The sequence below is a fragment of the Pantherophis guttatus genome, chromosome 6 (assembly GCF_059756535.1).
Source record: "Pantherophis guttatus breed Tessera chromosome 6, ASM5975653v1, whole genome shotgun sequence".
Classification (NCBI taxonomy): Eukaryota; Metazoa; Chordata; class Lepidosauria; order Squamata; family Colubridae; genus Pantherophis; species Pantherophis guttatus.
This window is the reverse complement of record NC_142068.1, coordinates 6,123,371-6,146,627: the sequence shown is the minus strand read 5'-3', so window position 1 is coordinate 6,146,627 and position 23,257 is coordinate 6,123,371. Positions and strand designations below refer to the sequence as shown.

General features: G+C 40.2%; 1 protein-coding gene across 1 annotated transcript in view; it reads left to right on the top strand.

Moving 5' to 3' along the window:
- Positions 1-495: 495 nt before the first annotated feature.
- LOC117660240 (cytochrome P450 2J2-like) overlaps positions 496-23,257 on the top strand; it is a 31,815-nt gene continuing 9,053 nt past the window's right edge. The window contains exons 1-5 of the mRNA XM_034408302.3: positions 496-731; positions 18,322-18,484; positions 19,037-19,186; positions 21,903-22,063; positions 22,656-22,832. Of these exons, the coding sequence (XP_034264193.2) occupies positions 558-731; positions 18,322-18,484; positions 19,037-19,186; positions 21,903-22,063; positions 22,656-22,832 (825 nt within the window). The 5' untranslated portion in view covers positions 496-557. The remainder of the gene's footprint in view (positions 732-18,321; positions 18,485-19,036; positions 19,187-21,902; positions 22,064-22,655; positions 22,833-23,257) is intronic.

Sequence of the window (23,257 nt, the reverse complement as noted above, 5' to 3'; positions counted from 1 at the left end):
AATAACAGGGTGCCTTAAATCCCTGTACTACCAAGGCTCTTGATATAAATATACATAAATATAAAACCAGACTGATTAGGAAATGGTAGGGGGCTACATAGTAAACAACCACAGACATTACCCGAAAACCTAAGATATAAAAATCATTTTATAGATATTTCAGAGTGTCATGATGAACAATAGAATATATTGGAAATAAAATTCACTTATATCAATTTCCCATATCCTATAGTTGCACATAAACAATATGACTGATAATTGACCACTTGCAAAGTCAAGGTTGTGGCCTTTGGTATTAAACATCTCGTCATAATTGTCATCTTTGACAATTAATTTTATCTCAAACATCCGTAGAGAATCACATTCCTGGGCTTCTTGACTGAGGTGTCAGAAGGTGTCTTAATAAGTAGAGATATATAAAGGCTGATAATAGAAGAACAACAAAGAGAAAGAAGGAACAATATCTCAAAAGAAACCAAGTAACCGACAGAGAAGAACTTTTTCCGCAAAGGGGATATAGCAGATATTTCAAACTTAAAGAGTGAGAAGGCAATATAATGTTGCAACAACTATTATTTTGGATCTTTATGATTCCATACAGGAGTCTTTGCTTTTTGAAAAAGTTCTGCTCGTGCCAAGGCAAACCCTATCCACCAGGACCTTTTCGGCTTCCTTTCATAGGAAGCCTCTGGCGTCTTGGGATTAGTTTGTCAGAGACGACATTCAGAAAGGTAAGTATTTTCTAAATACTTACTCCATCAAGAAGAGGAGGAGGAGGAGGAGGTGCAAAGCTTTAGAAAGAAAGAATTGTTTTCATAGATTCCATGTAGATGCTACCTTTCTGTGATACAGTACTAAATGATTAGAATAGAATAGAATTCTTTATTGGCCAAGTGTGATTGGACACGCAAGGAATTTGTCTTTGGTGCATATGCTCTTAGTGTACGTAAGGAGAATAAAATACATTCATCAAGAATAAAAAGATACAACACCTAGTGATAGTCAAGGTTACTAATAAGCTATCAAATTGTACTAGGAAACAATAAAAACAATATAAATTGAAAGATACAAGTAATATAGTTATAGTAATAAGTGGAAAGAGATTGATCCTAGTAAGGAAGAGAAGAAGAATAGTAATACAGTGTTAGTAAATTATTTGACAGTGTTGTGGGAATTAATTGTTAAGCAAAGTGATGCCTTCGGGAAAAAACTGTCCTTGTGTCTTGTTGTTCTGGTTGTCTTGTTGGGTTGCAGAGCCAAATCAGACAGTTATGGAGGTGCAGATGACAGACTCAATAATTCCTCTGTAGAACTGGATCAGCAGCTCCTTGGGCAGTTTGAGCTTTCATAAGTTTTTCATAAGGAAAATCATATGAAAATGAATCACAACCAATCAGTTCAATACTTATTAATCCATTTCAAAAAGGCTGTCTGAAGAGGAAGCTTGAACATTAGAAAAACATCAAGATGAAGGGAATGTATGATTGCTTAATTAGAGAAAAAATAGACTAGTTTTCACTGGGCATGTTCCTAGCAAAATTAGAGAGTTATCTGTCTGGTATATCTGGATTCTACACTTTCCAGATTCGGCAGTTGATCTGACAACAGTTTTTGAAAGAGTGGATTTCATAGGCTCGGCTTTCCCTCATATCTGAAAAAATAAAACTATTCAGAAAGGGAGTCATATTCCTCACAATAAGGGGAGTTTGCTAGTGGAACCAAGGGAGATGGTGAACTATCTATTGGATGGTCTTGAAGCAGCAGATGGACAGCAATTGGAGATATTGAAATTCTTCTTGAACTAAGTAGGGAATGAGACTTGATGCCCTCAGTGCCCCGTTCCAACTTCACATAGCTGAGTCTGCATAATGTCCTATGTTATCCCTCCCTCAAATAAGTAATTGAATGGGCAAGACTTGCCATGAAAATGGCTATGTTTCTCTTTTTTCCCTTTTTATTTTACTGTTATAAATCTTTATAACAAGATAACGAGAGGTGAGGTGAGTAATATAATGAGAATAGAATGGAATGGAATGGAATGGAATGGAATGGAATGGAATGGAATGGAATGGAAAAGAAAAGAAAAGAAAAGAAAAGAAAAGAAAAGAAAAGAAAAGAAAAGAAAAGAAAAGATGCCAGTTTGGTGAAGTGTTTAAGGCATCAAGCTAGAAACTGGGGACTGTGTTTACTTGTTTACTATTAAAATTTCCATTGTGCTGTAACTACATAAGAAAAAAAAAGCACTTTTTTTAAAAAAACAGCACCGCATATTACGGTACATATAGAAATTTATTTAGATAGGCGTTAGCAGAAACAACAAAAATAGAAACTGGATGCAAAATGGAAGCAAATCAAAAACTGGATACAAAATGGAAGCAAAAATTGAAAGAAAGTTAAATAACAATTTTGGGATTATTTTATTTTATATACACAGTATATTTAATAATCCAATGGTGTTGGATTGTAGAGAGTTCTCTGTGGAAATCATCCTTCATGTTCAAATACCAGTGTCTGAATATAACTTTGTTCTAGATTCATTTGCCATTCCAAAAATGACAACTTGCTAAGTCGTAAACTGCCAGCCCCATTCTATCTTTGTCTAAAAACTTATGTAAACCCAGGCATGGTATCAATAGCAGGTATTCTATTAATTTAAACTTCATGATCTGAATAAAAAATTGAAATATAGTATGTTTTTTTTAAAAAAATAGATGGTGATGATGTGATTTTATGAATTGAAGCTTTTTTATAATAAATAAAAAAAATTATTTACAGTATGAGAAAAAATATATTTGCTGGGTAATCCTTACTTTAATATCAATTTGTAGTGAAGGACTTTATTTACATTGTACGGTTAACTACAACAGTTAAAATCCTAAGAAGTGCATGCACTCAACTTTCTTTAGATTGTTGTTATTGTTTTGATTTAGTATGTTTTGCAAATCTAGCTGTTTGTAAGAAAATGAGGTAATTCAGTAATAAATGTTGGGGGTCAATGCAGTCAAAGTGTAACTATACCAGAGATGAGAAAGCAGTAGGCCCTGCACATTTAAAGAGAAAAATGTTATTTTTCCTTCCACCACCACCTCTCCCAACTTTCTCTCCAATCACCATTCACATTTGGTGACTTGAGAGATCTTTTGGAAGTGTGGTCTTTAAAAATGGAAGGAGGGAGAGAAGGGAGGAAAGATTTTTCAGCCATCTTTACAAAGCCTGAGTATGGTTTTAATGATTTTACTCAATGTAGAAATATTCTTCCTACTGCAGGATTTCTTAAAATAGTCATTAAATCTTAAAATGGTAGATAAAGAGATCTCTGGACTAATCTCCAAAGTTGCTTTAAAATATCCTGTACACTCATAGGAAATAAAAACCAAAGTGTTGTTTAACCCAAATAAATAGTAGTTAAGATGCTGGACCAAAAGTTGAGAAACCAGAAGTTCTAGTCCTTCCTGAGGCACAGAAGACATTTGATGACTTTGCACCAATCACTTTTTCTCTTGGCCAAACTTAGCTTACATGTTTATTGTGATACAAACAGGAAAAGGATTATATACCCTGTTTCCCTGAAAATAAGTTGACTGCAAAATAAGCCCTAGCATGATTTTTCAGGATGCTTATAATATAAGCCCTACCCCAAAAATAAGCCCCAGTTTTTTGTTTTTTTTAAAAAAAATTGATTTATATGCCGCCCTTCTCCAGAGACTCAGGGCGGCTTACAATGCGTTAAGCAATAGCCTTCATACTTTTGTATATTTATACAAAGTCAGCTTATTGCCCCCACAAACTGGGTCCTCATTTTACCTACCTTAGAAAGGATGGAAGGCTGAGTCAACCTTGAGCCTGGTGAGATTCGAATTTACAATAATTGCAGACAGCTGGAGTTAATCACAATGCTTTTAGTCTGCTGAGCCACCAGGGCCAGATTGTCAGCCAGACAAACATATTTAGCACCGTATTTCCCTGAAAATAAGACCTAACTGGAAAATAAGCCTTAATGTGTCTTTTTGGAGCAAAAATTAATATAAGACCAAGTCTCAAAAGTCATGGGTGGAAACTAACCAAGGAGAGAAGCAATTTAGAACTAAGGAGTTCCTGACAGTTAGAACAATTAATCAGTGGAACAACTTGCCTCCAGAATTTGTGAATGCTCCAACACTGGAAGTTTTTAAGAAGATGTTGGATAACCATTTGTCTGAAGTGGTGTAGGGTTTCCTGCCTAAGCAGGGGGTTGGACTAGAAGACCTCCAAGGTCCCTTCCAACTCTGTTATTCTATTCTATTATTTTCGGGGAAACACGGTATATATTGCTTTGAGTTGTACAAAATAAAAGTGAGATGTAAATTAATCAAACAAATGAATACATTGACTCAGAATTATATCTGACTACACTGCTCATTTCAACTATCATTCCGTTGAACCAAATACATGGGGTTTGGTTGATATGCTAGCGCAGTAGAACTAAAAGCATCTCTACTTGAGAATAAATGACGTAATTTGATGTTTTTGCCACAGATATTCCTATATTCCAAGTTTTAAGAGATCTGGCAATCGTGATAGAAATGCCATTTTGTGGGTGGTGCCTCATATTATGTTCTCTTAAGAGTTTATTAAAGGGATTGATATCTTTCTAATATCATCAGTGGCTTAATTTCTGGGCCAATCAAATTTTAGGGCAGATTTTAAAAGCAGTGTTTTAAAGAGAGATTTAAAAGTAATTGATCATTAGTCTCCTGTGACTTCAACAACAACAGAGACTATACATATATGTTAATCAGTTCATTACATTTTATGCATTGCCACTATTATTATGATAATAACCACTCTTATATCACATGTATTCCACATACTACTGGTATCCTTGTTTACAATTCTTCCTTTTCCTCAACTATTTGTACACTATCTCAGAAAAATATTCCATGCATCTAGTGAAACAAGTTACACTATAACCTATGAAAATTATGTTGGGGAAGATATTTTCAGCTTTTGACTTCTAATAGACACCAAAGCTTTATGCAGCAGCAGGATCTGTTATGAAGTAAAATTGTGCAATTAACAGTAATACCTTTTTTTAAAAAAAAAATCTGCCAACTTGATATTTTAGTGCACAGATCTCAACTCTTATAGAGAATGGGCAAAAGTGGAATCTGAACTTCATGAGCTACATATTAAATCCGTTTGCTCAACCAATTTACAAAATATGATATACTCCTGTACCTTACCATTCTAGGTAATTAACAAATAAGTACAACGAAGAGAACCGGCCAAATAATTTCTCAATATCCATCCAAAGAAACCATCTGAAAATCTCAGTTTGAAAGTAAAAAAATAATTACGCAAACTGATAAATAGCTAAAACATGACATACACAAACCAATTGGACTCTGAGCCCCCAGGTAGGGAGGCAGTGGTGAGTTGCCCCTGGTTCGGACCGGTTCTATAGAACTGGTAGTAAAACCGGCAGGAGGCTCCGCCCTCTGACCCTGACATCATCAGAAGCGATCTGCGCATGCGATCCCATTGCGAACTGGTAGTAAAGGTAAGTAGAACTCACCCCTAGAAGGGGGGGGACTATTTCCAATGGCTTCCAGATCAGCAAGGATGGTAGCGCCTACCTCCAGTTCCCACTTCATGGACTGTGGGCACACAAAATAACTCCTCTCAGGTGAAGGACACATACAGACACACACGTACACAGCAGGGGTGGGTTCTAAAATTTTTTACTACCAGTTCTGTGGGCATGGCTTATTTTGTGGGCATGGTTTGGTAGGGAGGTAAAGTGGCTGGGTGGACGTGGCCAATTTTTTTTTTTTTTTTTACTTTCAAAAGCATTTTTTCTACAACTTAAGAGGTTGCAGAAAAAAATGCTTTTAAAAGCCTCTGACGATCAGGCAACTCAGCTGGCTTTTTTTTTTCCTACAACTTCTTCAGCCGAAGAGGTTGTAGAAAAAAATGCTTTTAAAAGCCTCTGACGATCCCAGCTGAGCCGCGCGATCATCAGAGGCTTTTTTTAAAAAACTTTTAAAAGCATTTTTTCGGCTGAAAGGGTTGTAGAAAAAATGCTTTTAAAAGTAAAAAAAAAAAGTCTCTGATGAGATGGGCGGGGTAAGTGAGCAGCGACTGGGCTGGTCTTGCAAACCGGTGCGAACCGGAAGCAACCCACCACTGGTGCACACTCATGAGGGCTTTTGGGTTTATAGGTTTTTATTCAAAATGCAGCAACCTTGGTGGCGCAGCAGACTAAAGTGCTGTTAAGTAACACCAGCTTCTTGCAATTACTGCAAGTTCAAATCTCACCAGGCTCAAGGTCCTGATTTCTTGGGGATTGTTGTTGTTGTTGTTGTTTGCAATTGCATTAACCTAGCAAAGCAAAACAGGTTTTCGTTCCAGACAATGCTTCCATCAAGTCATCTGAACTAAACAAGCCAAATTCTTTTCTCTCTCTCTTCTCCATTAACATTGAACCAACAAGTAATATAATCGCCAACAATTATGAAGCAATATTCTTTTTCAACAAGCAAAAGAAGGATTCCTTTTTCTGATAAAGCCTAACTTTTCATGTATGCAGTACAGAACGTTGGCTAAATCTGACTAGTTTGTATTTCTATTCTGAATTCCTAGTTTGTGTTGTTGTTGTTAGTTGTGAAGTCATGTCCGACCCATCGCGACCCCATGGACAACATTCCTCCAGGCCTTCCTGTCCTCTACCATCCCCTGGAGTCCATTTAAGATCACGCCGACTGTTTCAGTGACTCCATCCAGCCACCTCGTTCTCTGCTGTCCCATTCTTCTTTTGCCCTCCATCTTTCCCAGCATTAGGCTCTTCTCCAGGGAGTTCTTCCTTCTCATTCGGTGGCCAAAGTATTTGAGTTTCATCTTCAGGATCTGGCCTTCGAAAGAGCAGTCAGGGTTGATCTCCTCTAGGACTGACCGGTTGGATCGCCTTGCAGTCCAAGGGACTCGCAGGAGTCTCCTCCAGCACCATCGTTCAAAGGCCTCAATTCTTTGGCGCTCAGCCTTCCTTATGGTCCAACTTTCACAGCCACACAATAAATAAAGAGCATAATTGCATCAGCTGGCCTTTTTCCCCCCCTTTGGGCTGCAAGTTGCTTTCTCTGATTGGCTGGATGTTTCCTGGCTTCCCAGGAATAGGATAGGATACATTTGTCCCATGTGGATCTATGGATTCTCACTTCCCAATCAACTCACAAGTTTTGTCTTAACCAGTCCCAGGAATATCAACAGACCAAAGCCAATTTTCTTTAGAGGCCATACTGTCTGCCACCTAAAGCACCGTCATTGCTTCTCCTTCTTTCCAGATAAGTTTTATTTACATCACCAGCTTTCTCCTCCTTTGTCAGCTCAATAATAACCCTCTTTTCTTATGGTATAGTGTACAAAAACATGTTATCTCCTCAATGCTCAAATAGAAAGAACAATAAATCTATCTGGGTGTATATATAAGTTAACCTAGAGCCATTGGTAATTCTATGCTATCTCACATACATATACAAATAACATGGAAAACCTATGTGTACCCCAAACACAGATGTCCTCAGAATACAAGCAAAGGACCATTATCTCTTATTACACATGGAGTCGTTGAATATGATGCATTATTTATATTTTCCAACACTAGAAATTGAACTGTTATCTTTCTTCACAGTATGTTTCCCCCCTTCTAGACTTACGAAATCTTCTGTCTTCTCTGGAACAATTACAAATGATGAGCTCTCTATTAGTCTATTAGTCAAGAGTTGCCCAGGGCTAGGATAGAAGTGAGCCAGCAAATCATTAAAAGTTTATGTGATGTTACAATGCAGTGGTTGGGATGGATCTAAGACAATTCGCCATGACCAACTTGCTGAGGTTAGGTCACCATAGCTACTTCACTGTGGGGCAACTCACCACAGGGCAATTCAACACTGTATTAATCATTTCATTCAGTTCCTTTATTATTGGTGACAATGTTTGTGTTGAAATTATTGTAACTTTTGTATTTCTGGATTGACTTTTTAACTTTATTATTATTAGCCATGATTCTGTTGAAATTAATTTAACTTTTGTATTTGTTGAATTCTCCTGTCGAGCTAGTTGTCCTGCAGCAAGTTGGCTGCGGTGAATTGTCTTCCAAAAAGTTGGCCATGGCAAGTTGTCCCATTCCGGGTTGGAATACACAGAGACTTTGTAAAATTTGGTATGTTTTATTTATTATTTAATATTATTGTAAGCCACCATGATTATCTAGGGGAATTTTCAGTGGTGAAATCTGAATTTTTTTACTACTGGTTCTGTGGGGGTGGCTTGGTGGGGGTGGCTTGGTGGACATGGCAGGGGATGGATATTGCAAAATCTCCATTCCCACCCCACTCCTGGGGGAGGATATTACAAAATCTCCATTCCCACCCTACTCTGGAGCCAGCCAGAGGTGGTATTTGCCAGTTCCCCGAACTACTCAAAATTTCTGCTACCAGTTTTCCGAACTGATCAAAATTTCCGCTACTGGTTCTCCAGAACCTGTCAGAACCTGCTGGATTTCACCCCTGGGAATTATCCAATATAGCTATTATATCATTGGTTGATGCCTGTAAAGGGGAATTGGCCAAGGGTCTCAGCATGGTTTCTCTTGAGTAGCCTCTTGCTGTTGGCTAATCCCAGGGAGTATCTTGGTGTACTGAGAAACTCCATGAGATTAAGCAAGAGAAGAGGGGCCTATAGAATATGGATGAAGAGAAATGAAATACAAATTAAGCATTTATTCAAGTATGTATAATATCTAAGTCTATACTGTAATGGTTAGAGTAGTGATAGAATGACATATGCATATTTCTCTATCCTTATTGCACCAGAAGCTGACCATCCTTCTTCAAAGTTACCAATTCCTTCTTAGGGAATGCCAGGATGGAAGAACTATCATCTAATTGATGTGCCCAATTAATGCAACACTTCATTGTTTAGCAAGTTCCTGTAATAGTGACTCCTTGTAGACACAATCTGATATAATGCCGGAAGCAAAGTTTGGGGTTGAAGAATGTGAGAATTCTTTTGGCCTCTGGATTATGATGAAGTCAAAAGAGTGCATTGGTTCCTGTGGTCAATGACCTGCATTGTGGTCTCTGCACCACCCTTATTTTGTTAGGGGCATGATATTCCAATCATTTTTCTCTTACCTGAGTAATCAGTACTAGTTGGAGGAAGAAATAATCAGAACAATGGGGGGAAAGAGATTGACTTGGTGGGGGGGGGGGTTTCCTCATTTTCACAATCCTGAAGGATTCAATGATTTCCCTCTGAAAAGGAAATCTATCTCCTTAGCAGATACTCAGCTACGTCTGTCTAACCTGGCACAATCCAGTTATGCTGTGTAAATTTTGAACCAGTGTTTGGAGGCTATTTCTGTACTGGGATTGAAAAATCAACATTTGTGGTCAAATAAATTTGAATTTCTGTTTATACAGAAGGGACCATTGTAAATAACTCTCAAAAATGGGATGCTTCTCCCCCTCCCCAAAGAAAGAAGTAGCAACTTGGGGGGGTCTTCCTTAGTTTCATGGTTTATGGATGGAAGTTGTGGCCAGTGAGTCCTTGCCCAGTTTTGGGTGATGAGCTAATTATGACGCAGTTGGTGCGACACTTTAGCCTGTGATGATATATGGATTTGATTGAAAAACTGGGAAGGACATCTCTTCAAAGCGCTCCATGGCTTAGGACCTGGTTATTTACGGGACCGCCTGCTACCACCAATAGCCTCCCACCGGCCAGTACGCTCCCATAGAGAGGGGCTCCTCCAGGTGCCGTCGGCCAAACAATGTCGGCTGTCGGCCCCTAGGGGGAGAGCCTTCTCTGTGGGGGCACCTACGATTTGGAACGAGCTCCCCCCGGAGATACGTAGGATCCCGGATCTGCGCACCTTCCGCCGCGCACTTAAGACTTTTCTATTTTATCAAGCTGGCCTGGCCTAAATCTTCCCCCTTTTTAAATGTGGAAATTTTAAATTTTTAAATTTTAAATTCGTCTTTTTATAGGGGTATGGGTAAGGCATTTTAAATTGGGGAGCCATTTTAGATTTAATTCTGTTTTAAACGTATTTTAATTGTTTATATTGTATGTTTTTAACTTTGGCTGTTCACCGCCCCGAGTCCTTCGGGAGAGGGGGCAGTATAAAAATCTAATAAATAAATAAAATAAATAAAAAAGAAGGGATATCCAAGTCCTGAGAAAGTAGAACACATGAGAAGGAGACTCAACACAACTTGGCTAGAAAGGAGCATTAACAGGCTTTCCAAATTCTTTTATCATGCCCTAAGGCCTAACTGGTTTATTAATGGAATTTTTAGGCCCAGGCCTATGTTATGCATTATGATCATCATTACTATCTTAGGTTTCTATTGCTGTATGATGTTTTGTTGGTTTTAAACTTCTGTGTATACCTAGGTCATGGTTATATGATTGGCAGCTATACTTAAACAAATAAACTGGTTTTCCTGACTTGGGCAGCTTTGAAAAGATGCCACAAATCACAGTGATTAAAGCTCTTATCACCATCCACCTGGATTATTGCAACATGTTCTATGTTAGGCTCCCTTTGCAGATTACTTGGAAACAGCACAACATACTTCTCTGGGTCAATCAGAGGCCTCCTGCCTACATCCTGATTGCACTTTGTGGTTTAATATGTTGCTCAAGCCATTATTTAGTTATTTCATGTGTGGCACAAATCCAGGACAGGGATTAATTTAAGATCAACTTCAATGTATTAAGACTCCTGGGATGTAGGGTACTTATGTAAGCAAACAGTCAGGTTATAACTTTTTTATTTTTTTTAGCCCAGAACAATGTAATGACAAATCACATCCACACTGTTGCCAAAAAAACCTCAGGATTGTAATAATCAAGAACCAAGCTTGATTTATTTATTTATTTATTAAATTTATATACCGCCCTATTCCCGAGGGACTCAGGGCGGTGAACAGCGAAAGATAAAAATACATGTAATACAAACGTTAAAAAACCAATTAAAATATACTAAACACTCTGGTCCTAGATAATTCAAAACATCCCAGTTTAAAACAAAAACAAAAGCAATATAAAGGGAAAGTTAGGCCAGGCCGGCCTGCTGAAACAGGAATGTTTTGAGGGCACGGCGGAAAGTGCGCAGATCCGGGATCTTCTGTATCTCTGGGGGGAACTCGTTCCAGATGGTGGGTGCCCTCACAGAAAAGGCTCTCCCCCTGGGGCCGCCAGTCGACACTGTTTGGCTGATGGCACCCTGAGAAGCCCCTCTCTCTGAGAGCGTACTGGGCGGTGAGAGGCTATTGGTGGCAGAAGGTGGTCTCGTAAGTACCCCGGCCCTAAGCCATGGAGCGCTCTAAAGGTGGTAACCAAGACCTTGAAGCGCACCCGGAAGACCACCGGGAGCCAGTGCAGCTCGCGCAGGAGGGGAGCCACATGGGAGCGCCATGCTGCTCCCATAATTACCCGCGCGGCCGCATTCTGGACCAGCTGGAGCCTCTGGGTGCTCCTCAAGGGGAGCCCCATGTAGAGAGCATTACAGTAGTCCAGGCGTGAAGTGACGAGGGCATGAGTGACCGTATTTAACAAGTCCCGATCCAGAAAGGGATGCAACTGGCGAATCAGGCGAACCTGATAAAAAGACCTCCCGGCCACAGCCGTCAAGTGCTCTTCTAAAGACAGCCGTGAGTCCAAGAGGATGCCTAAGTTGCGAACCCTCTCCGTGGGGGGCAATGATTCATCCCCAATAGTCAGTGATGGCACCAACTGACTATATCGGGACGTCGGAAACCACAGCCACTCGGTCTTGGATGGGTTGAGCCTGAGTCTGTTCCTCCCCATCCAGATCCGTACAGCCTCCAGGCACCGGGACATCACTTCAAGGGCATCATTGGGGTGGTCCGGGGTGGAGATGTACAGCTGAGTATCATCAGCATACTGATGATACTTCACCCCAAAACCACGGATGATCTCACCCAGCGGCTTCACATAAATGTTGAACAGAAGGGGCGAGAGAACCGATCCCTGTGGCACCCCACATACAAGGGACCTCGGGGTCAACCTCTGCCCCCCTGTCAACACGGACTGCGACCGATCAGAGAGAAAGGAGGAGAACCACCGCAACACGGTGCCCCCCAACCCTAGCTCTTCCAACCGGTGCAGCATGGTACCATGGTCGATGGTATCAAAAGCCGCTAGAGGTCTAATAGGACCAGGATAGAGGAGCAACCCCTGTCCCGGGCCCTCTAGAGATCATCTACCAATGCGACCAATGCCCTTTCCATGCTGTATCCAGGCCTGAAGCCCGACTGGAACGGATCTAGATAAGCCGATTCATCCAAGTACTGAGGAAGCTGTCGCGCTACCACACTCAACAACCTTCGCAATGAAGCGAAGGTTGGAGACTGGACGGTAATTAGCCAACACTGCTGGGTCCAGGGAAGGCTTCTTGAGGAGAGGCTTCACCACCGCCTCTTTCAAGGCGGCGGGGAAGGCACCCTCCCTCAAGGAAGCATTTATAATCCCCTGGAGCCAGCCTCGTGTAACCTCCCGAGAGGCCAGCACCAGCCAGGAGGGACACGGGTCCAATAAACATGTGGCCGCGCTCAGTCTGCCCAGTATCTTGTCCACGTTTTCCGGAATCACAGAATCAAACTCTTCCCAGGTAATATTCTCAAGATTTGCCTCCATCCTCCCTCCTGAATCTACCCAGTCAGAGTCCAAATTTTCCCGAATTTGAGAGTGTCCCTTTTTTAACCTCTCAGTCAGTGGTGAAATTCAAATTTTTTTACTACCGGCTCTGTGGGCGTGGCTTGGTGGGCGTGGCAGGGGAAGGATACTGCAAAATCTCCATTCCTTCCCCACTCCTGGGGGAAGGATATTGCAAAATCTCCATTCCCTCCCCACTCCTGGGGGAAGGATATTGCAAAATCTCCATTCCCATCCCATTCTGGGCCCAGCCAGAGGTGGTATTTGCCGGTTCTCCGAACTACACAAAATTTCCGCTACTGGTTCTCCAGAACCTGTCAGAACCTGCTGGATTTCACCCCTGCTATCAGTCCTCTCAATCCTAAACATATCGAATTAATCCAATTTTTCTTTGTGAGGCTTAATTTCTGCTCTCCTGAGCAGCCTCATTGCTATATTCACACAGTTCTCCTCCTATATCTGATTTAACATGATGCCCTAAACCTTGCAATGACCTCTGTCAGTCATTATTGTGTCTCCATAACAAGTCTGTGCTGAAACAGTAGAGCTAAACCCATTCTGTTGCATTTTCAATTATTTCTGTTAAGTCAGGCATGGGCTGATGAATTTCATGGCCTCACTCTCTCTGTCTTGACCAGCTGACCAACCCATTAAAAAAGAAATTATACAAGCTCTGGAAGCCAGAGTTTTGAGCATTTTTGCAATTCCAAAAAGACTGGGGGGTAATGAAGAGATCGGGGACCAATCTGAAGTGGTGATCCTACAGAAATCAGAAGTATAAATTGGAGCTACAACATTGCCAGCATGGAGTACATCATGTTAGGCCACCACCTTAATGCATGTCAACATACCCTCCATTGCTTGTATATAGCATCTTGAGTTGGCTCAGCCTCCAGATTCTGACTTACATCACAGATGGACTGAATTGGGTGTCACTATGTAGGCCCTGGGGCATGAAATTCTCAACTTTGTATAAATATACAAAAGTATGAAGGCTATTGCTTAACGCATTGTAAGCCGCCCTGAGTGTCCGGAGAAGGGTGGCATATAAATCAAATTAAAAAAAAAAAGTTCTCGGGCAAGAATTTTTTGCAGCTATCATATGTTTTTTCATCAATGAATCTTTTATGGCTTTACTTGAACTAGTTAAACATGTTGTATAAATACAGCTTATATATGTGACTCAGCTCATCATTGCTTTTATCATACCCAGAAACTATTTTAAAGTTGCATTGCAATTATCTGTTTTAGAAACAGCATATTAAATGGCTTTGTTAATTAATTGGGCTGCTCTCTAAAATGACATTGCAAAGTGACATCTTCACCTCAGGTTATAAATAGTCAGAGAAATTGTTTGCAGGGAACTACATCTTGAAATTGACTTATGCAATGTGTTTTTCTTGGTACATAAGAGAATTATGATAGGAAAGATAGGATTAGGCAATACAGTGTTCCCCAACCTGTCCAGCAGTGATGGGGGTGGGGGAGGAGATGATTTCACACATGCACTTGCCACTTGCACAAATGGAGTTTCCCGTGCGGTTCCCAAAAGGCCGCAGATTTGTACTGGTTTGCGGAATTGAGGACCCCTGATCCGATATGCAAAGAAGTCATTCCCATCTATTTTTTGTCTTTGATGAGCTATTTCTTGGCATCTTTTAAATTATATTCTATGCTGGTTCTAATTTGTTGGAGAGCTCCCAAAAGGTCAAATAGAAGAGACTATAGGTAGTTGTGTGAGATTGATTGTTTGTCTGCAGACATTTCATTACCCAACTGACTAACACTTTATTGCTAGATGGATGTGAGAAAGAGAGAAAGAGACAGGGAGAGAGAGAGAGAGAGACTGAAAAGATCTCGGAAAATAGGTACACTTTCGTATAGAAGAACAATCTTATTATCCAGCACAATGAATGGTGCATTTCTAAACTTCTGCTTAATATTATATTCATAGCCTTGTCAGTTCTTTTTTTTTTTTAATTTTATTGATAACATGCACCACAACTTTTCAGCCAAAAGGTGTCACTCAAGGCAGCTGAGAACAACTACCGTAGAATTAAAAAAGACATATATACACAAATATTAACAGAGCCTCAAGCCACACAGCAGTGGTGGGTTGCCCCCGGTTCGCACCAGTTCTATAGAACCGGTAGTAAAACCGGCGGGAGGCTCCGCCCACCAACCCCGATGTCATCAAAACACTTCTGCACATGTGCAGAAGAGCGTGCGCGCGCGAGAGCAAAGCAAGCAAGCGTGCGCGGCCCCACTGCGGACCGGTAGTCAAGGTAAGTAGAACCCACCCCTGCCACATACATTACCTTATTGACCAAAGTTTTGCCTGAACCCCTTTTTCTGACATTGGTGGGACCATAACAGAGAAGAACGCAGCAAATCTATTTAAGCAGAGAACTAAAAAGTCTGAGAGACATTGCAGAGAAAAGAAATCTGTTTGCCCCAGATGTGTCTCCAGGAGTGTTGAAGTAAAGAGAAGGGTCTATATAAAGATATTTACGATGTTTATGACTGTCTTTTCATAGTCAAGCTGGAAATTTATTTTTACCACTCACTGTTGATTTTCAAAATGTATGCCAGAAAATTTTCATCCAAAAGAGTTCTTTGTTCAAATTAGAGCCATTTATTTATTTATTTATTTATTTATTTATTTATTTATTTATTTATTTATTTATTTGTTAAATTTTTATACCGCCCCCTCTCCCGAAGGACTTGAGGCGGTGAACAGCCAAAATTAAAAACACACAATACAAATATTAAAATACTTTAAAACGAAATTAAATTATCTTTGGCTTCTCCAATTTAAAACCCCTTACCCATAAAATTCCCCAATTAAAAGATTTTTTACCCAGCCCGGCTTGCTGAAATAAAAAAGTCTTCAGGGCCCGGCGGAAGGTCCGGAGATCCGGGATCAGTCGTATCCCTGGGGGCAGCTCATTCCAGAGGGCGGGTGCCCCCACAGAGAAGGCGCTTCCCCGGGGGGTTGCCAGCCGACATTGCCTGACAGAGAGGCCCTCTGTGGGAGCGTGTTAGCCGGTGGGAGGTTATCGGAGGCAGAAGGTGGTCTCGTAAGTAACCAGGTCCTAAGCCATGGAGCGCTTTAAAGATGAGAACCAACACCTTGAAACGCACTCGGAAGACCACTGGAAGCCAATGCAGCTCACGCAGGAGAGGTGTCACGTGGGAGTGCCATGTCGCCCCCATAAGTACCCGCGCGGCCGCATGGCTGCATGTTGTCTCAAAGAATGGGACATCTTTGCAGATCCTATCCAGAAGTCCTCAATATCACACAATAACACATGTGCAGTGTCAGCCTCCTCCGCATTCTAGGGAAAGTGCATCCTGTGTTCCATTGCAGCCTGCTGAAACCCGCCGTTGGGTCTAGTCTAAGACCTCAAACCCAACCACTTCATCCTCCTATAGTTGTACAAGGAGAAACTCATTATGAAGTCAAGAAGATTTTAGATTCTAGGCCATAGAAATTAGAATAACAGCGTTGGAAGGGACCTTGGCGGTCTTCTAGTCTAACCCCCCGCCTAGGCAGGAAACCCTACACCACTTCAGACAAATGGTTATCTAACATCTTCTTAAAAACTTCCAACTCCAACTTCTGGAGGCAAGCAGTTCCACTGATTAATTGTTCTAACGGTCAGGAAATTTCTCCTTAGTTCTAAGTTGCTTCTCTCTTTGATCAGTTTCCAACCGTTGCTTCTTGTCCTGCCCTCAGGTGCTTTGGGGAATAGCTTGGCTCCCTCTTCTTTGTGGCAGCCCCTGAGATATTGGAAGACTGCTATGTGCAGTGTTCTGTGCATGTGTGCCCTGGGAACAGGCTACCTCTGTTCCTCTGCCTCGCTGATATCTGACTCTGGAGGCTCCGGGGTCCGCACATAACTCCCAGATGGCCCTGGCCCCATCTCTGTCTCCAACACAGGGCCCTCGTCCGAGTCTTTCCCAGACTGCAAGATTGACCCATGTTCCTCCTCAACCTCCTCAATGTCCAACTCTGCTGCCAGCTCTGCAGGCCGCCAGCAGACCACAACAAAAGTTATGCTTTTTTACATTTACCATATTCCATCAAAAGGCAAAAATGCACCCTTTTTAATGAGTAAAATCCTGGTGAAATATACTTTCATCAAATAGCAGTCACCACCTGGGTCTCTCCATATGCTTCGGGCTATCAATCTCATCAATTCATTACCTTGTTATTCTCTTATTCCTCCATAGGTTTGTGATTCCAAGACTAGTCTACAGCTCAGAGATTCTCTGGAAATTTCCCATCCAAGTCCTATTGGAACGCAGCTTTACTTTCCTAGTCCTTCTTTTCATTAAACTAGACATACCCAGTTCCTGCAACCGTTCTTTATAGATAGATAGATAGATAGATAGATAGATAGATAGATAGATAGATAGATAGAATTGCATTGCATTGCTCCTAGAAGCACGAAGCCGAAGACACCAGCCTGAAGATGACGAATGAGATTTCGTTGAAACGTTGCCAAGAAACCTCCAATTTTACGCGGGAGAAAACCCGAATAACCAAAGACCTACATACAAACACCCGCGAAAACCTCAGAAAACATATATATATATATATATATATATATATATATATATATATATATATATATATATATATATATATATATAGGTCGCTATATAGGGGTCGCTACAATACTTAGTACATTGGAAAGGGTATCCTTTGTCTGAAGCCACATGGGACAAAAGTTGGAATGTAAAGTTAGATAGGCCTGTTGAGACCCTCTACTCTCCTTTCCCTGCTATGGAGGAAGTCATAAAAGCCGCGGAAGCCAAATGCCAGCTGGGCGCCCGACGCAAGGAGCTGATGCCAGAGCTGAGTTTGCGACCATTTGCAACAGTTTTGCATGAAAGATTCATACCAGCATGGTGATAACAAAGTAACTGAGATATCAAAACCATATACTGTACTAGAGGGGCATTGCTTTTACTGTTATGGCTTTGCAAGACCTTGTCCTTGAAGTTCTTCTTACATGCTGTGTCTACTGAAGTAGCTCATGCCAAGCTTGTGTTTCTTCTGAGCTGCAAATGCTTTCCACAAAATCATTACTAGAGTTGAATGAAGGTCTCCAAATCTCTTCCAATTCATTGATTGTATTGTGCTAAGCACAATACAGTCATGGATAGTTTAGGACCCTTTGTGCTTGAAACAATGGTCTGTGCATCATATAGCTCGATGTATCCAACTTCTCCAACCAATCAGAATGCTTCCCTCCTGAATTTAACTTCCTCTCTTAAAACAGCACTAAGTTTATCATCACAATAGAAACCACCACCTCTCAAAAGACTTTTATTTTTATTTTTTTCCATCCATTTGAAATTCAATCAGTATTCAGTAGTCCCTCGTAATGTGTGTTTCTAAACTCTTAAGTTGTAGTCTCTCTAGCTTGTTTCAAAATCCAGCATCAATTGTTGGGAGTCACACTTGGCCATGGACTGAAGTTTCCCAAGCTTTGATGTAAGAGAAGGAAAGGAAGGAAAGGAAGAAAGTTTCTTTTAAGCTGAAACTTTGTTAGAATAATATAAAGCATTTCTCTTTTTTCCAAACTGCAGCTGGCAAAGCAATATGGAAACATTTATTCTCTGTGGGTAGGGAATCAACATGCTGTAATCCTCTCGGGATACAAAGCTGTGAAAGAAGGTTTGATTGACAATTCGCAAGCGTTTGTTGATCGTCCACCCACACCTTTTCTTTCAGCTATTACCAAAAACAGAGGTAAGCCATGATCAAAGACGTAGAACATCATTGTGTTCTCCCTTGTTATATAAAGTAAAGGTAAAGGTTCCCCTCGCACATATGTGCTAGTCGTTCCCGACTCTAGTGGGCAGTGCTCATCTCCGTTTCAAAACCAAAGAGCCAGCCCTATCCGAAGACGTCTCCGTGGTCATGTGGCCAGCAAGACTAAACACCAAAGGTGCACGGAACGCGGTTACCTTCCCACCAAAGGTGGTCCCTATTTTTCTACTTGCATTTTTTACGTGGTTTCGAACTGCTAGGTTGGCAGAAGCCGGGACAAGTAACGGGAGCTCACCCCATTACGCGGCACTAGGGACTCGAACTGCTGAACTGCTGACCTTTCGATCGACAAGCTCAGCGTCTCAGCCACTGAGCGACTGCGTCCCATTCCCCTTGTTATATAGTACCACTCAAAACCAATATGGCCAACAAACTGGGTTTGATTTAAAGTATTTTTTAGACTATCAACCTTAATACCTTCCTATTAATTTTAGTGAGCAATGATTTCTGATTGTTCTTTGGTGGCTTCAGGTATCGCCTTCTCAAGTGGTCATGTCTGGATACAGCAAAGGCGCTTTGGTGTTGTTACTATGAGGAAGCTGGGACTAGGGAAAAAGGGTTTGGAAACTCAAATCCAAGCGGAAGCTCAGCAGCTGGTGGAATTCATTACAAATACAAAGGGTAAGTGATCATTTGAGGTGATGGTGGTTTGAATCTCATCTGCAAAACTCTTCCAATGTTCCGTCACTGTTCGTTTATGACTATGCTCAGCCCTTTCTATTGTGTCACTACACCTTCCAACCAGGGGTGGGTTCTAAAATTTTTTACTACCGGTTCTGTGGGTGTGGCTTATTTTGTGGGCATGGTTTGGAGGTCATGTGACTGGGTGGGCGTGGCTAGCTGGTCATGTGACCGGGTGGCCATGGCTATATGTATAGGGACTACTCAGAGGGCTGAAAAAAGTCATTTCTGACAGGTCCTCACACTTTTGACTGGTCCTCACACTTATGACCATCCTCACATTTATGCCAGTGCAGCATTCTTAACAACCATGTCACTCATTTCACAATTGCTTCTCTTCACCATGGTGACAAGATAGGGCGAAAAACGTAAAATGTGAGGACAGTCGTAAGTTCGAGGACTGGTCAAAAGTGTGAGGACCAGTCAAAAATAACTTTTTCAGCCCTCTGAGTAGTCCATATGCACAAAAGGATTCAATTATTTCTTCAAAGTGCTGATGATTGCACCCTGGCTGGAAGAACTCCAACAGGGGAGTATTTCCTCCCAACAGCGGTATAAAAAGTTTAAAACAACCCTTCCCCTTTAAGAAAGTCAAGTAAATAAATAGCCTCTGGAACTGGAAGTGACAGTAAGTCTAGGCATACTGCCGGAGAGGCAGTTTCTGTAATAAAGATTAGGCTAGGAAACAACACCAAATGTTGTAATCCTGTAAAGTGGAAAGAAACAAAAGGAGATTTCTTTTAACAACCTGTTCTCCGAACTGTTTAACTACTTAACTACTTAACAACCGGTTCTACCGAAGTAGAATCCCACCACTGGGTCTACCCATTTATTTTTGCAGGCACCGGTCTACTCATTTGTTTTCTTTTAACACTGATCAGCTGTAGGGTGGCCCTTTGAAGTCCCGCGGCAAGAGTTTAAACAGTTTTTTTTTCCCTCTAGCCATCAGCTGGGACTCAGGAGGCAGCAATAGATTGGGGGTGGGGCCAAATAAAAGGTAAGAATAACCCGGGAGGTGGGCGGGGCGGGGGGCAGAACCGGTTCGGTGACACCATATCATCACCGCTACCGACTTGGCCAAACCGGGCCGAACCAGGAGGAACCCACCATTGCTTCCAACTTTCCTGTTTTATAGACTGATATTTTTGATAAAAGAAATGGTTTCCATCAATGGAAGTTCTTCTGAGATTTAATGTAATATTTTGACAACTAATAAAGCCATGAAATATTGTAAAATTTCTGAAATTATTGGTTGCAAAAGATATAAGAAGGCCTGTCAAAGGACTCGGGGGAGGGGGGAGGGAGAGGGAAACATATGACATAAGATTTTAAAGAAATTGCAGTATATTGTCATATTTATTCAATCCTGCAAGATTTTTGAAACTGTTGGTTGCAAGAACCTGCAAAATGTAACAGTAATTGTCAAAGGTTTCTCCTCTGAAAGAAAAAGAAAAGGCACATACCACTCAAACATACAATAAACCTTATGTTTCATGCAACATGCTGAAACATACATTATTCAGCCCAATTTATAAGTGTTATGTTAATCTCTCCATAATATTTATATGTGTATACAAAGACAGAAAGCGTATTGGATGAGACTCTAACATTTTAAAAATGAGAGTTTTGTGATGTCTGGTATAGTCTAGAACACATTTTCTTATTTCAAATGTCCTTTTGTCCAGAAAAATTATTGTTGTTCATCTAGAATTGTATTTTATAGAGGCTTCAAATATTTTATTTTTAAGATTCTCTCCTGACCAAATGCATACAGTTCACATGCAGCTTACCATCAATGTGACCAAAACAAATTAACTCTCATTCTGTTTTTAAGATATATCACTCCTTCTTCTTCAAGCATATACCAGTAATAGATAAACCAAAACAGAAGTTTATTGAGATATTATTCAATTTTTTTTTCCAAATTTGCTAGTTGTGCCACAATGTAATAAAGTTGCATTCTCAACAGGCTATATAATATTTATTGTCTATTATACAGTTAGGCTATATAATAGACAGTAAATAATAATTCCAAGTTCTTTTGTTTATTTCAAGCAAGCGCAATCAGAACATCCCATTTTTTGTATTTACAGGATTCTTTTTTAAAGTTTTTTTTTTATTTTTTAGACAGACAAACATTTAATACATCAGTTATCTCTTCCCTGTGACTTCTCGGTGTTATCTTCCAAGGTTTCTTTCTTCTTCTATATATGTGTTATTTCTTCTATTTTTATTTTTATTTTATTTTTTTATTTGATTTATATGCCGCCCTTCTCCGGAGACTCAGGGCGGCTTACAATGTGTTAAGCAATAGCCTTCATACTTTTGTATATTTATACAAAGTCAGCTTATTGCCCCCACAAACTTGGGTCCTCATTTAACCTACCTTAGAAAGGATGGAAGGCTGAGTCAACCTTGAGCCTGGTAAGATTCGAACCTGCAGTAATTGCAGGCAGCTGTGTTAATAACAGGGTGCTTTAAACCACTGTACTACCAAGGCTCATTTGATCCTTAACCAATCCATAATATCAATTCATCACTAATATAATATTCTACTTGTCACATATTTATACATACTTATATAATTAATCATTTATATCTCTTCTGGTATTTACAGGATAGATGTGAAAATTTATAGAGATCCTTTCATTTTCAGGTCATGCGTTTGATCCAGCAATACCCATCACAAATTCAATCTGCAACGTTATCTGTGCTGCAGCTTTTGGATATAGGTTTCCCATTGAGGACAAAGATTTCTCCGAGTTGATGGAAGCAATCAGGGTTACCTTAAAATTTGCAGCCACCGTATCTCATGGTGTGAGTACTAATACATTTGCTGCTGTTCTGACTTTTCTCTTCCCAGCTTAATCAGTGAATTCAAAATTTACCATATTAACAAAAATTCACATTTTTAAAATCACATTTGCTTATTCCTTTTTGAATTTCAATGCAATATTAATGTTGTACGCTATCAGATTAGTTAATCTTTAAACTGAAAGTTAGATGTTTTGGAGTAAAGGAGAGAATAAGAAAGAATGTATCACCATGAGGATTGTTGACAGAAGAAACTATTGTCCAGGTGGCAATATTTTCTCCAGGGAGATGCCATCCAAATGTGTTAGAACTGAAATTTTGAGTTGTGTAATTTCAACATACATGGAGAGGCAGGTGTAGAAATTCTGTGTATGTACACATATATATATTTACATAACTGATGAGTGTGAGAATCTGTTGTTAAGAAAGAAGACAATAGATTTCTCTTGTGGATTGACTAGATCTACCAAAAGGCAAAATTTCATGTAGTTAGATTCAGGGAAATAGGGTTGAAGTGCTAATCCATAGGAGTTGGCTCACTTTCCGTTTGAAACAGCTCCCTGTTGTAACTAGATTTGCTTTGTCTTTCCTGTAGCTCTATGAAGTTTTCCCATATATCATGAAATATCTGCCAGGTCCTCACCAGACTGTCAAATCTGCATGTAAGAGAATTATCTCATTTGTGAAGAAGCAGGTTAAACAGCATAAGGAGAATCAGAATCTTCATGAGCCACAGGATTTTATTGATTTCTATTTGTTTCAAATGGAAAAAGTAAGTATTTACATTATATGGAAATATTGATTGATGGGGAAATCATTGCACCAGGGGTGCAAGAAACCAGAATGACACTGATAATTGATCAGAGCAATATTTATTTATTTATTTATTTATTTATTTATTTATTTATTTATTTATTTATTTATTTATTAAATTTATTAAATTTTTATACCGCCCTTCTCCCGAAGGACTCAGGGCGGTCTACAGACAAAAATAAAACCCACAACTATATGAAAATTAAAAGACAATTTAAAAATATTAAATAATAATTTAATATTTAATATTAATTTAATAATTTAATATTTAAAGAGCTAAAATAGAAACCACCTATTAAAATAGCATTTAGGCCAGCCCTGCTTAGTGAAACAATAGCGTTTTGAGGGCGTGGCGAAAGGTGCGAAGGTCAGGGATCCTACGAA